Below are 15,048 nucleotides of genomic sequence, written 5' to 3'. Positions count from 1 at the left end.
AGTATAAAAATAAATATTACTTATTTAAAAGGTAAAGAAATAATATACTTTATATTAATCTCGGATTTATTTAAATTTATTTTTACAAAAAAATTAAAAGTAGTACGCTATATATTAATCTTCATCTTATATAGAACTAGTTAAAAAAAGATAATTTTTATTTTTATATAAAGGTAAAGAGTATTATATTTTAGAGTAAAATCGGGGTGGTTTGGAACTAATTAAGAAGATAGGTATTTTTTTATAAAAAAAGTAGATTTTATTTAAAAAAGAAAAAGTAAAAGGTAATATAATTTAAACTAATCCAAGACCTATTCTAAAGTAATTAAGAAAATAATTATTACTTTTATATTAATATAAAGAGTACTATACTCTAAATTAATATCTAACTTATATAGAATTAATTCTTATTCTTATAAAAAGGTAAAGAGTAACCCGCACTAGACTAATCTTATACCTATCCAAAATTAATTTAGAAGGTAACTATTATTCTTATAAAATAAATAAGGGTAACACGTCCCAAACTAATCTCAAACCTATCTAGAATTAATTAAAAAAATAACTATTATCTTTATAAAAAGGCAAAGGTTAATTCGTCCCGAACTAGTTCTAGACCTATTCTAGACTAATTAGTAATATACTAATCTCAAATTTATTTAAAATTATTATTTTTATATAAATATTAAAGTTAATATACTCTATATTAATTCAGAACTTATAAAAGTACCACTTTAAAAAGAAATATTAATTTTATATAATAGTTAAAAATATTATACATTATACCAAATTTAAATTTATTTCGAACTCAGCCGGAATATAAATACTATCTTTATATAAACGTAGAGATTATTTAAATAAAAGGGCAAAATGTAATATATTCCGGACTAATCTAAGACCTATCCTTAACTAAATAAGAAGATATTAATTACTTTTTAAAAAGGTAAAGGGTAATATACTCCAAATTACTCTCTACTCTAAATAGAATTAGTTATAAGGATATTTATATTTCTATATAAATATAAATAGTAATATATCTTAAATTAATTTCGGATTTGTCTAGAATTAATTAATAAAATAATCATTATTTTTAGAATAATATAAAGAATAAAACACTCCAAACTAAACTTGGACCTATCTAGGATTAGTCGAGAAGATAAATATTATTTTTATAAGAAGGCAAATAGTAATATATTTCGGACTAGTCTTAGACTAATCTAGAATTAGGTAGGAAAATACCTAATATTTTTTTATAAAAAACAAAGAAGAAAATACTCCGGACTAGACTTAGACCTGTCTAAGATTAATTAATATAATAGTTATTATCTTTATTAGAAGGCAAATAATAATATATTTCGGATTGGTCTTAGACCGATCTAGAATTAGGTAGGATACTTAATATTTTTTTATAAAAAGACAAAAAGGAAGATACTCCGGACTGAACTTAAACCTATCTAGGATTAGCCGATACAATAATTATTATTTTTATAATAAAGCTTCTAAATAAATATATTCTAGATTAGTTCCGGACCTATCCTAGACCGATCGGCGATATATCCTAAATAGATTAATATAAATAATAACTTTCTAATTCAATAAAATAATATCAATAATTCCTAGGTAATTATAATTATATTTATTAAATTTATTATAATTTTATTAAATTTCCTTTCTATTATAAACTATTTTAGATTAATCTTAAACCTATTTATAATTAAATAGAAACCAATCCTACTCTAATCTTATTTATAACCTACAAATTTCCGCATTTACCTTAGCCTTTTTAATATTAGTTTCGGCTTTCCTAACTTCTACTTTAACTATTCTAATTTCCGCTTTAGCTTTCTTAGCTTCTAATTCTAAAATTCTAAACCGGCGCTCTTCGTTCTTATAATTAGGTTATACTACTTTAAATTCTAGCTACTTTCTCTTCCTTTATAAATTTAGGATTAATTATAAATTAATCCAAGACTAATATTAGATTTATTTAAAAATAATTCCAAATAAAAATACTAATACTATTAAAAACTTTCTTTCTAAATTATTCTAAGCTAGTAAAGAATTTAATTCAATTAAGAATATAAAAGGTATAATTAAATTCTAAAAAGATTTATTATTCGAAGAGAACCGTAATAGAATTAGTATTTATAGTAAATCTACTATAAAATTATATATTGGAATAGTAAAATTAATAACCGAATTCTATTATTTCTCTAAAAAGAATTAATCCTTATCCTATAAGGGACTAGTATAGAACCGGTTAGAAATTAATCTAGGACTGGTCAATATACTCAATTTATTATTTTAATATTAAAACCCTCTTATAAAATATTTATTCTTGAACTATATCTTATAATTTAAACTAATATTAAATTTTAATTTAATTTCTATATATTATAAAGTACGTATATCCAACCGAACGTTACTAAATAAAATAGAAATTAGTATAAGATTAGTCCAAGACTAATATAGGATAAATCTAATACTTATTTATATATAATATTAAATTAATAAAGTAAATATTCTAATTATATAATTATTAGTATAAAATTTTAATAGTATTAGTATAGGAACTTATAGTATTCTAATACTTAAAGGGCATTTCTAAACAAATTGGATTAAGGCCAACTCGAATAGTTGGAACTATCTTATACTTTACCTATTCCTAAATTTAAATTCGTTTATTATTTAATACTAAATTAATTTTTATTTAATTATAAATTAAGTTTAGACTAATCCGAAACTAATCTAAGAAAGGTCTATAGTAGAAAAGGCTTACTTATAAACTACTAGTAAACTAAAATATAATTATTATAAATATAGTACTCTAAAAGATTTATTATTTATTATTCTAATTACTTATTATTTTAAATAAGCCTTTAAATACTACGTTCGAAATATATATAATATAAACGAACGTTTCGCTAAACGTAGTATAACTAATTACAATTATATTTATTAAAGTTAGAAAGGTAGCTACTAAAGCCTAAATAAATATTAGATTAGTATTAAACCTATTTAAAACTAGTACTAAATTAATTAAAAAAGAAATATAAAATAATACTAACTATAGCCTTATAATCTTAATTAATAGTAATACTATATAACTTATTCCTATAAAGGTCTGCCTAATTTACTTTATAATTATATTATTTTTAAAAAATACTAAAAACTATTTAGAAAATATATTAATATATTAATAGAGTATTTAAATTAGTTAGAACTCTTATGAGGGGAATAACTATAAATATATTTTATATTAATTTGAATTCTTTCTAAGATCGATCCTAAATAGGTCCGAAATAGATCTATATATATACTTCATTAAATAAATTTAATATAAAAACCCCAAATTACTTCGTAATTATCCTTTCCTAAAAGATACTTATAATTTATATCTAATTCGAGGGATTTAATTAAACCTCTTCTAAAGAATTTAACCTAATCTTTATAAAAATAAATAATAATAAAGTTCTTACTATGGTTAAAGAAGTATTAACTATACTAAAAATATATTAGTAACTAATTAAAAACTGGTCTAGGATTAGTATCGGACTAGTTTCGGATAGGTTAAGGATATTTATATAATTTAAATTATATTTATACTTAACTTACTACTAATATACAATTATAATATTAGAAGAATTAAATAGTTAATAAATAGCTTTATACTTTTTAACAAAAAGTTGTATCCTTTTAATATTATTATAACTCGGGTATAATTTATTGAAGGTAAATTTATTTTAATTTGTAAAATATTTTTAGAAGAATAGATTCCGAATAAATTTAATTATAAAAATTAAAATTAATTACAAACCAGTCCGGAATTAAACTAGGATCGTTCTAAAATCTATTATAGATTTACTTTAAATAATATTCGGATTCTTAATCCGGTTAAGAATATAAGAAATCTCCTTATAAATTCTCTTTAATATTTTAGAAAATAAAGGATAAAGGTAGTAATAAAGACTATAAAAAGTAAAAATAATATAAAGAATATAATCTTAATCTAATAGGATAAAATAATTCTATACTATTTTATAATTAATAAAGTATATTATATTCCCCTAACCTTAAGGATAATTAATACCTAAATATAAATTAGTCTATAATTAGTTTAGGATTAATCTAATACTAATTTAATATAAATACATACTATAAAGCTTCTAATACTAAGTATTTAAAGACTATTTACTATAATTCTCCTTATAGACTACCTCTAATTATATATTTAACCTATTAAAAATAAGTTTTATTAATACCTAAGAAGAATAAAACTTTATAGGAATATACTAATTCTAATAGCTTTATATACTACTCTTCCAATTACTATATTTTAATAAATAAATAAATTAATTATCCTAACGACCCTATTAAAGAATTAATTAAGGATTAAACTAAAACTAATATATAATAAATATAATTTATAATAAAATTATACTAAATAAGGCGGTAATTATTAGTAGGTATAAATTATCCGGTTTTATATTAGTTTTTAATAAATACTAAAATATATTTATAAATGAATTAATTAAATTATAATAATAATATTAAATAAATCTAAAATTAATTTAGGACTGGTCTATAATAGGAAAAGGATTAGTCTTACAATATTACTTAATTCCCTATTAGAGTATTATTTTTAATTATCCGAATTTAAAATCCGATTTAAATAGCTTTTTTATTAATCTTATAAGAATTTCTATTCTTATATTAATCCCAAATATATAAATCTAAATATTTACAATATCTAAACCCTATATAATTTAAAATAAAGTAGTAATAAAGAACTCTATTTAAAAAAACTAAGTTAATAAATTTTTTACCCTCTATTTATTTATTATAGTATTAAAACTATTAAATTCGTATTAAATTTCTAATTAGGAAAAAATAGGTCTAGGACTAGTATAAGATAAATCCGGAACCTATCCAAAATAGGTTTAATTTATATCTTAGTACGGTTTTTCAACCAAATTAGATATTAGAGCTTTTATATTTATTATATAACCAACTCTACTAATTAATATTTCTAGATATTTAGGAAGTATTAATATATAAATTAATTATTCAATTTCAATTACCTATTTAAAACTCTTACCGTCTAATAATATATAATATAGGCCAACCTTATTAATTTAGGATTATTAAATTAATATTAATTAAAACCTATTTAGTACCAGTCCGAGATTGGTCTAGAACTAATTATAAATTGGAAAGTAAATTCACTAGGCTATAGAGAATTAGAATTAGTTTTAGTATATTATCTTTAATAATAACCTTATACTAATTTACTTCAATTACAATAGACTTAAGAAGGGTCTTCTCTTTAATAGAATTATTCCATTTAATAATAAAAATAAATTAGGAATTAATTTTTAATACATCTAGTAAAATATTATTAATAAATACAAAAAAAGTATATAGGTTAAAAATAATAAAAAATATAATAAAGATTAATTTTAAATTTATATTAAATTAGTTCGGAATAGGTATACTTTGAATAAAAATATATAAAATATATAAAATATCTAAAAAAAATAAAGAGGAAGGGAGGAGGGAAGGGGAATTATATAAATAAAAAGTAATATACAAATTAAACTAAGTATAATTCATTTATTATTCTACAAATTAATCTCTAATTAATTTATAATTAAATTTTAATAAATCCTAAACCTATCCTAAACCTAATATAAATATAAACTAAAAAAGAATATTCCAATATTATTTCTAAACTACTACCTTTCTTTTATAGGTTAATAAACGGGTAGGGCCTTTTAAAGTTATATTATAATTATTTTACCCTCTAATATTAAATTATAAAATAGTACTAAATTAATCTAAAACCTATCTTAATTCGATCCTCCTCTATATAGTACTTTATTATACTTTTTAAGAATAAATATAATAGTACTACTCTATTTTATAAGAAGGTTGTATATAGCGGGAGGGTAAAAGGCTTAATATAAATTAAAATTAATTCTATTTTAATTTATGATAAATTAAATACTTATATATTCAACTTTCTCTACTACAAACAATACAATTAAAAATATTTATATAATCTCCTTCCTAATTATAAAATAGAAATACTTACCGTTTTATTAAATATAAATAAAGTTATAAAAATAATTAATATATAATTAGTATATAGGCTATAAATAGGTTTAAAATTAATTAATAATTACTTACTTAACCTCTTCTCAGACCGCTCTTAAAGTATATTACTTCGAAAATCGGTTAAAATATATTATCCTTTTTATAAACGTAGAAAATATCCGGATTTATTATAATTAGCGTATATTCGGAAATAGTAGGACTAATTTTAAATTAATCCGGAACGGGTCCTACTTTTATAGGAGGTATTAATAGGCTAAAGGTAATAGGATCTATTATAAACTAATTTTATACAAATCTTATATTAGTATAGAAAAGTAAAGAATTAGGGGGGTTAGGACTTATATTTATAGAGCGAGCCGGCGAATTAAGAGTAATAGGATTAATTATAAATAAGTCTTAAATTAGTCTAGTATTAATAATACGAGGAAGTAAGGTAAATATAGTAGGATTAGTCGTAAATAAATCCTAAACCGGTCTAATATTAATAATATAAGAAAGTAAAATAAATATAGTTGGATTAGTTATAAATAAGTCCTAAACTAGTCTAGTATTAGCAATACGAAGAAGTAAAGTAAGGGTAGTAAGATTAATTGCAAATAAATTCTAAATAAATTTAATATTAATCTAAGGAATTAATAAGCTACTTCGATAATTGTATTAAATAATTCCTATATTTCTAAAGGTAATTAATAGTTTAAGGATAATAAAATCAAATTCTATAGGGAGAGAATTATTTAATTAACTAACGAATCCAGGAAAATATCCATCTCCTAATCTAATAGTATAAAATAACCAAAATCTTCTAAATTCAAATTATAACTAATTCTAAACTAATTTATAACTAATACTATACTTTAATCGAAATTATACAAATAATATTAGAAAGTAGCTATAGTTAGAAGTAAATAATTATAAAAAGTATTATTATTAGGTATAAATCTATAATTAATTTCGGATCGATCTAGATTTATTATAATACTACTATTATCGGCTCTACCAATTATTAAACGCTTAAAAGTAATATATACTCTCTATTATTCATTTCTATATCCTTTATATCCTTACTACCCATCTCTATATCTTCTATAACTTTGTCTTCTATTTTATTATCCTCAACTCTTCTTTTTCTTTTCTTTTCTTTTCTTATTATTCTCTTTAGTTTATTTTTCAATAGCTACTTTCTTTAGCTCTTATAGTACTACTCTTCGAATAAGGAAAGCCTTATAATATTTAATAAGGGAATTATAGAAAACTATAATAAGTTAATCTATAATTTATCTATAACCTATCTAAAACCGATCCTATACCTATTACTTTATAATCTATATCAAATATTAATCCAAAGGCCTTTCTAATAACTCCATTCTCATCGATAGTACCCTGCGAAACAATTTTATACGGTTTACCTTCCATATTAAAATAGCGTTTAATATATTTAATAAATACACTTTAAAAAGAGAATCAACTTTATATTAATTAGTAATTAATTTAAAAATAAATTAATTTATAAACTCTTAATTATTTACTATATACTAATAAAATACCTTTTCTTTAATAATAGTCCAATAATATACTTTACTAATATAAATAACTAATTTTCTATTCTAAAGTTTTTTAAATTAAGGATCTATTAGGGATTAATTTAGGATTATATATAGATTAGAACTTACTTTATTAATTGTAAATAGAGGAAGACTCTTTAATCTTTTACTATTAGTATCTTTAATATAATATTTATAAATACTCAATTATTAGTACTTTAGTATTATAGTAAGTAGAAGTAGTAGGTAATAAGAAAGAAAGATAAAGAAAGGCTAATAAAGGAAATAGATCTTAAGTTTATTTTAAATTAGTTTTAGATCGAACTTAGAATATAATTTTTAGTAATAAATAATAAAGAAATAATAAAAAGAGCGAGAAAATATCCTAGTCCAATCGGGGATCGGTTTTGAATTTATATATACTTTATCCTATTTATTAAATATAATAACTAAGTAGAAACTTATCCAAAGTTAATACAATTATCTTCGTTTATTTATATATTTATTTATACTAGTAAATTATAGTATAAAAAAGCAAATTTATAAAAGATTTATACTAGATAGGTCCTAAACCGGTCTCGGATTAGTCCGGAATTTATTATAAACCGATATATATGTAATACAATATAAATATAGAAATTAAAATAAAGGTTTAAATTAAATAAAGTATAAATTGTAAATTAGTTTAGGATGTATCCTTAATTGGTCTACCTAGTGGGTAAGGTTACTCTTTGAATTTAAATAGTTATTAGAGAAGTATAGTAAGAATATACATTTCTATATACGTTATAGCGCTCCGACTGTAGTCCGAGGTCTGTCTTGGCGCAGTCTTGGCGCTCCGATTTTAGTCCGAGGTCAGACCCATATGTGAGGTGATCTAGGAACTCCTCCCAACCAGACCCTTGTATGCAGTTGTTACTGGCCCACGCTGTAACCAACCCGATTAGGTACCTTTGAGGCTCCTCTAACAGCTTCCCCCACTGCCCTCATCCAACCACCGTTCCTTGCGACAACCTCAACAAACAATTCTACCGAATGAAAATGCGACCATGGCGTTGACGTGGAGGTCGTTTGACTTCTTCGATGCTACCAAGATCAAGATCGCCGACGACGAAACACGCGCCCTCTTCGAGAGCAATGCCATCTCCAGCGTCTGCTCCGGTTCTGATAGCCTCTTCCTCGGCGCCTACGATGGCCACGTCCACATTGTTGGGCGCAGCTGGAAGATCGTCCGGAGCTTCAGGGCGTATGAAACGGGGCCCATCACCCATATGCGCCAGGTCGAGGGCACCAGTCTGCTAGTCACCGTTGCTGTACGTTTGTTGCGACTTACACGCGCTACTTGGTTGTCTTGGAGGGGAAGCATGCCAGGCTGACATAAGTTGTGGTTGTTGTTGTTGTGACTAGGAGGAACCAAGCACCAGCGACGCCATCAACCAACCTCTACTCAAAGTCTGGGCTCTCGATAAACCGGCCAAGAAGACGGGCATCCCGACTTGCCTAAGCACCGTTGCTATCAACAATGGCAAGAAGCCATTCCCGATATCCGCCTTTACCGCGACCGAAGACCTCTCCCAGCTGGCTGTTGGCTTTGCGAACGGCGCCGTCACTGTCATCCGAGGCGACTTGATCCACGATCTGGGCACGAAGCAGCGCATAATCTACGAGTCGGATGAGCCCATCACGGGCGTCGAGCTGCGCGTTGACGCCAACATTACGACCTTGTTCATCGCTACTACGTCGAGGATCCTGAAGCTGGCGATTTCAGGCAAGGGCCATGGCCAGCCACCCAGGACGGTCGAAGACCAGGGCTGTGGTGTTGGGTGCATGTCGGTTGACAAGGAGACCGGGGACATCGTGGTAGGCCGGGACGATGCGATATACTACTACACACTAGACGGAAGAGGGCCACCAATCGCATACGAAGCGCCCAAGAAGTTGGTGTCGGTGTACCAGGACTACATCGCTCTTGTCTCTCCGCCCACAAATACTGGGGAGTCGGACACCATGCGGCGACGGTTCTGGGGAGCTACGGCCGACAGCATCTTCACGTTTACGCTCATACATCCGGATCTGAGGATCATTGCTCACAGCGAGTCTGTTCTTTCGGATGTCAAACACATTGTTCAGATATGGGGTGACTTGTACACCTTTACACAGGAAGGCCAGGTAGGTTGCTCAGATATTCCTGTGGTTGTTCCAAGACTAACGTGTCCAAGGTATTCCGCTATCACCAGAAATCACTGCAGCAAAGACTTGACATGCTCTACCAACGAAATCTCTATACCCTTGCCGTTGAGCTGGCTCAGAAATCCGGCATGGACGCACATCAGCAATGTATTATCTTCCGAAAATATGGCGACTACCTTTATCAGAAAGGGAACTACGACGAGGCTATGACCCAGTATATCAAGGCGATCGATACTACAGAACCATCTCAGGTTATCAGAAAGTTCCTGGACACGCAGAGGATACATAACCTTATTGAGTATCTCGAGGAGCTTCATGAGCGTGGCAAAGCGACATCGGATCATACCACTCTGTTGTTGAACTGCTATGCCAAGCTCAAGGACGTGGACAAGCTGGAGAAATTCATCAAGTCTCCCGGAGACCTCAAGTTCGATCTTGACACAGCCATCTCCATGTGCAGGCAAGGAGGATACTACGACCAAGCTGCATATCTTGCCAAGAAGCATGGCGAGAACGAGCTTGTTGTTGACATCCTTATTGAGGATTCCAAGGCTTTTGATGATGCGCTTGACTTTATCTGGCATCTGGATCCCGACACAGTAAGTCTACCTGACACAGCATCGCAGGAGTTGTGGTGAAGTGAGAGCTAACTGGAGTAGGCCTACTCTTGTCTAATGAAGTACGCCCGCGTGCTTATTGAGCATTGCTCGATGGACGCAACTCGCCTCTTCGTCGATTATTATACCAGCAAATACAAACCAAGGATAGATCCTCCTGCCGTGTCTCCCGACGCTCCTGTCACGAACAATGGGGGAGGCTTTGTAACCGGAGCTGCAAACGCCGTCCAAAACCTCAGCAATCTCTTGCCACTACCGTACATGAACCCATTGGCTGTAGGGTCAAACAGCCAGGCGGTAACCAAGCCAACCGTCAGTGATGCTGAGGTGGTCAAGCCAGAAGGACTGGCAACACCCACTTACACACCTCCCCGGCCTCGAACGGCCTTCTCTTCCTTCATCGACCATCCGGACGAGTTCATCATCTTCCTGGAAGCCCTCCTTAAAGAGGGCACCAACTCCTTGTCAGAAGCCGACAAGATTGATATACACACCACCCTCTTCGAGATGTACCTCCACAAGGCCAACGAGAAGCCAGGTAACGATCAGCACCGAGAAGAATGGGAATCCAAAGCCAAGTCCCTCATCATCTCCTCCCCTCCCAAAGACTCCACAACAACAGCAGTAGTACCACCGCCCACAACCCCCGGCGCCCTCCCCAAAATCGAAAACTCCAATGTCCTCCTCCTCTCGCACCTCGCCTCCTTCCGCACCGGCACCGTTCTGATGCAAGAACAATCCAACCTCCTCTTTGACATCTTCCGCTCCTACACCTCGGCGCGGGACACCAAAGGCGCCATCCGCGCCCTCCACAAATACGGTCCTTCGGAGCCCCAGCTCTACCCGCTCGCTCTCTCCTATCTGACCAGTTCTCCTACCATCCTCTCCGAAGCCGGCGAGGCCGAGCTCTCTGCCATCTTGGAAAAAATCGACCGCGACGGCCTCATGGCTCCCCTCCAAGTCGTCCAGACGCTGAGCAAGCACGGTGTGGCGACGATGGGCATGTTGAAGCCGTATTTGCAGGGGCGGATCGAGAGGGAGAGGAAGGAAATTAGGGAGAATCGGAGGGATGTGGAGGCTTTTAGGAAGGAGACGGAGCAGAGAAGGCAGGAGCTGGAGGAGCTGGAGACCAAGCCGCAGGTGTTTCAGGCGACGAGGTGCGGCGTTTGTGGAGGTGGACTGGAGAGGGAGTTGCCGGTTGTGCACTTTTTGTGTAGACATAGTTTCCATGGGAGGTGTTTGAGGGGGATGGCGGGGGTCAATGTTGACGTTAGGGGAGGTGGTGGTGGTAGAGAGGCAGGAGAGGCAGCAGAGGGAGGTGAGTGTCCGTTGTGTGCCAAAGATAATGCGACGATTAGGGCGTTGAAGAAGAGTCAGGAGGAGAACGCAGAACGGCATGAGTTGTTTAGGGATGATTTGGAGAGGAGCGAGGATCGGTTTAAGACGGTTGCGCAGTGGTTTGGGAGGGGGGTGATGAGTGTGCCGAATGTTGAGTGAATGAGTGGGTGACGAAGAGAGAGGATTGATGTTATGAACAAGTTATGATAAATGGTTTTGTTGTGCAAGTCTACGTAGTTCAAAGCATGAAGGAGTTTTTGGTTAGGTTCAATGAATCAAGTCATATGTCATGGTTCAAGAGATTCCCCTTTTCTTTCCAGCGTTCATTAGATGATATCACTTGAGTATATGCTTCTTCGTTTTTACGAAGTGTTAGAGTCTGGTTTCAGACATCACACAACAGTTCCGAACCAGTTTGCATTCTTAATTCCTCAATGCTTTTCATCATTGGTCTTTAGCCATAATGCTTAGTATGGCTATAGTCAGTCTGTTTCTTCTTCTCTCAACTCAAATTATCCCAGCCTACTGTCTTGTGGACCATTTCTGTCCTCTATATATACTTGAAACTTTTTCTCGTTCATGGCAACGCTCCCAAATATCATCCTCCTCTATCACTTCTCTTCTCTTGAAATTCATCCTACCCATCTTCCTCCCGTTTTCACACAACACAACACCCATTCCCTAACAACCACCTCCACCTACTTCCTTTCCCAAATCTTCAGATCCTCCCACTTTTAACCATCTCCCAAACCGCCACAGCCCTCTCCAACCCGCCCACCACACCCTCAAAAACCGCCCACACCGCATCCCTGCCCCCTCCAACGGGAACCCACTTCGCCTTGCGGCCCGTCTTCTGATAATACTCTCTAATCTCCCTTTTCCGCTTCTCCATAATCTCCTGTCTCCTCTTCTCCGCTTCCTCAGCCAGCGCCTCGATTCTCTGTTTCGAGCGTACGAGCGAGTCGGCCAAGTAGGCCAATTCTTGTTGCTTTTCTGGGCTGCTGTCGCTGGAGTTAAACACCGTCCAAAACTGTTTCAAGAATTCGGCGGTGGTAGCGCAGGTTAGCGTAGCGCGGTGGGCAATGTCCGTCGGCAACGACATGGGTCGTTCTTCGGACGCATTCGTGTGCGAGCCGTGGGTGGTGAGGTGCGACCGAGCGGACTTCATGCTCTCGAGGATCTGGTTCTGGGCGAACCTTAGCGCAGCGCGGGAGCCGACGTGTTGAGGCTTGGGTCCGCTTTTAGAGTCCAGAGCGCTGCTCTCGTCGTCAGAGTCGGGATCGACCCCGATGGACCGGTGGAGATCGATGCCGCCGCGCCCGTCGGAGTCGAGAGTGTCCATGTCCGCTTGCACTTCGAAGAGCACGTCCGAGGGGACTTGGGTGGCGTAGAGGCGCGCGTCGGCGGCTTCCTGGTCGGTGAGCGAGGGCTGGTTGCCTGTGAAGAAGGTGGAGGTGTCCTTGACGGAAAGCCGGATCAGCTGGGCCTCGGCGTCGCCACGGAGGTCTTGCAGGGCGAGTTGTTGGGACAGGGCGTCGGCGATGCCGTCTTTGGAGTAGGAGGTGGCGGAGGGGTCGACGTCTGTGGGGGCGACGTTGGCCATGATTTTCTCGGAGAGCGAGTTGAGCGTTTTGATGATGGGGATGTTGGCGCGCGGACGCATTTCGACGTCTTTGAGGTTACCACCCCTAAAGCCACCTTGGTTTTCTTCATTGCCTTCGATGTTGATGATGGGGGGCACACTCGTGGCGGTGATCTTGGCTGGGACGGCCATGGTGTTGTCGGCTTCGAGATACTTGTCGAATAAGGGGTCGGTGTTGTCATTGTCGGTGATGCGCTCGCCGCGGAGCTTCTTGGATAGACGGCTGAGAAAGAAGCGGGACCAGAACTCGGACTCTGTGAGCTTGGGGACGTTCTCGTTGTAGATGCGCTTGACCAGTGGGTGTTGTTGGAAGATGAGCTGGACCTGCTCATGGTTGATGTTCAACTTGAGCTCGCCGTTCTCGGTCCGGGGCTTGATGGTTGATAAGACGTTATACGAGCCCTTCTTCTGGTTCAGCTCGATGGCATAGGCACGTAGCAGGCTGATGCGGGTGGCCCAGAACTGGCTGTTGAAGGAGGCATCTGATAATGAATCTGGCTTGGACAGCTTTGCGTCGTTATATATATGGGCCAAGGCCTTATCCTTCTTCATGAGGGACTGCTGAAGTTCTACATCGGCCTTTAGCATGTCGTCTTCGAACCAGCGAAACGGCAAATGCTTCGAGTTCACGGCACTGGCCATGGCCATGGCGGCAGAGGCGCCGGCGCCGTTGGGGCCAGACTTTGCCGGCTTGGGTAAAGAAGGGTCATCGCCACGAAGCTCAGCAATGATCTGAGAGAGAAGATCCTTGATGGCATCGGCCTCATTCCTGGCCTCGGTGGCATGTGTGAACTGGAAGGGATAGGCAGCCGGATCGGCTCCGGGCGCTTTGGGTTTCTCGACGACTCTCAAGACGACCTTGGGATTCGTCTTGGGGGTCTGTTGGAGGTTTGTGATGTTGGATACGGAAAGTGAGATGACGGGTGGGCCAGTGCCCGGCAAGGGGCTCCATATCAGGGCTGTTTTGTCTGGGGTTAATGTGATGATGCCCTCTCTTTTTTTGTAAGAGGCCTGTCCCCGGGGAATCTCAATCGGGGCCATGTTGGCTAGTCCTCTCCCTAACCGCCCGTTGAATATGTCAAGTCCACGCTCAATGCCCAGTTCCCAATCTTTTGATGTTATAAAGATGGACCAGCCTCGCAATGTGTTCCTTGGCAAGGATGTATTAACGCGATATGTCACAGCGTGCTCGTGTACTACGCCTTACTGATATCGAAGAGAGACGGGAGAGTCGTCAAGGTACACGGCATTAGACGATGATAGACGTGGTGATGTAGTGTAGTAACGCCAAGCAAATCCAATCCAGGTCCCGTCAGTCTTGAATCCGGGGTGAGGCATTGGCTGCTGCGGATGTCGTTGCGGGATGGTGAGTGGTGAGTTTAGGTAGTTTATGCGTGGCAGGCAGGCAGGCGGCAGCTGAGGCTGCAGTGGAGCACTACTACTAACAATTCCATGGTCGCCCTGGGGCTGTTCAACTAGTAAAGAACTTGAACTTCAGGTTTCAGCTCGGGAAGGTTTGGACCGACAGACAGTGTCACGGCAGCTGTCCACCCAACCCAGGTCGGATCTCTGGCCACCACAGGACCTGAGCTCTGGGCGACGAACT

The 15,048-nt window shown here is 35.1% G+C and overlaps 2 protein-coding genes across 2 annotated transcripts; one reads left to right on the top strand and one right to left on the bottom strand.

Annotated features, from left to right (window-relative positions):
- Positions 1-8,704: 8,704 nt before the first annotated feature.
- Positions 8,705-12,093, top strand: NEUTE1DRAFT_84325 (uncharacterized protein; the record flags this gene model as incomplete). The annotated part of the gene is made up of 4 exons (XM_009854068.1): positions 8,705-8,972; positions 9,109-9,824; positions 9,875-10,444; positions 10,505-12,093. The coding sequence occupies 4 exons, from the start codon at positions 8,705-8,707 to the stop codon at positions 11,957-11,959; spliced, it is 3,009 nt and encodes a 1,002-aa protein (XP_009852370.1).
- A 114-nt stretch (positions 12,094-12,207) lies between these two features.
- On the bottom strand, positions 12,208-14,483 carry NEUTE1DRAFT_84322 (uncharacterized protein; the record flags this gene model as incomplete). Its single annotated transcript, XM_009854067.1, has 1 exon — positions 12,208-14,483. The coding sequence occupies one exon, from the start codon at positions 14,481-14,483 to the stop codon at positions 12,519-12,521; it is 1,965 nt and encodes a 654-aa protein (XP_009852369.1).
- Positions 14,484-15,048: the final 565 nt, after the last annotated feature.

The sequence above is a fragment of the Neurospora tetrasperma genome, assembly GCF_000213175.1.
Source record: "Neurospora tetrasperma FGSC 2508 unplaced genomic scaffold NEUTE1scaffold_4, whole genome shotgun sequence".
Taxonomy (NCBI): Eukaryota; Fungi; Ascomycota; class Sordariomycetes; order Sordariales; family Sordariaceae; genus Neurospora; species Neurospora tetrasperma.
Note: the sequence above shows the minus strand (reverse complement) of the source record. Positions and strands in the feature narration are given on the sequence as shown.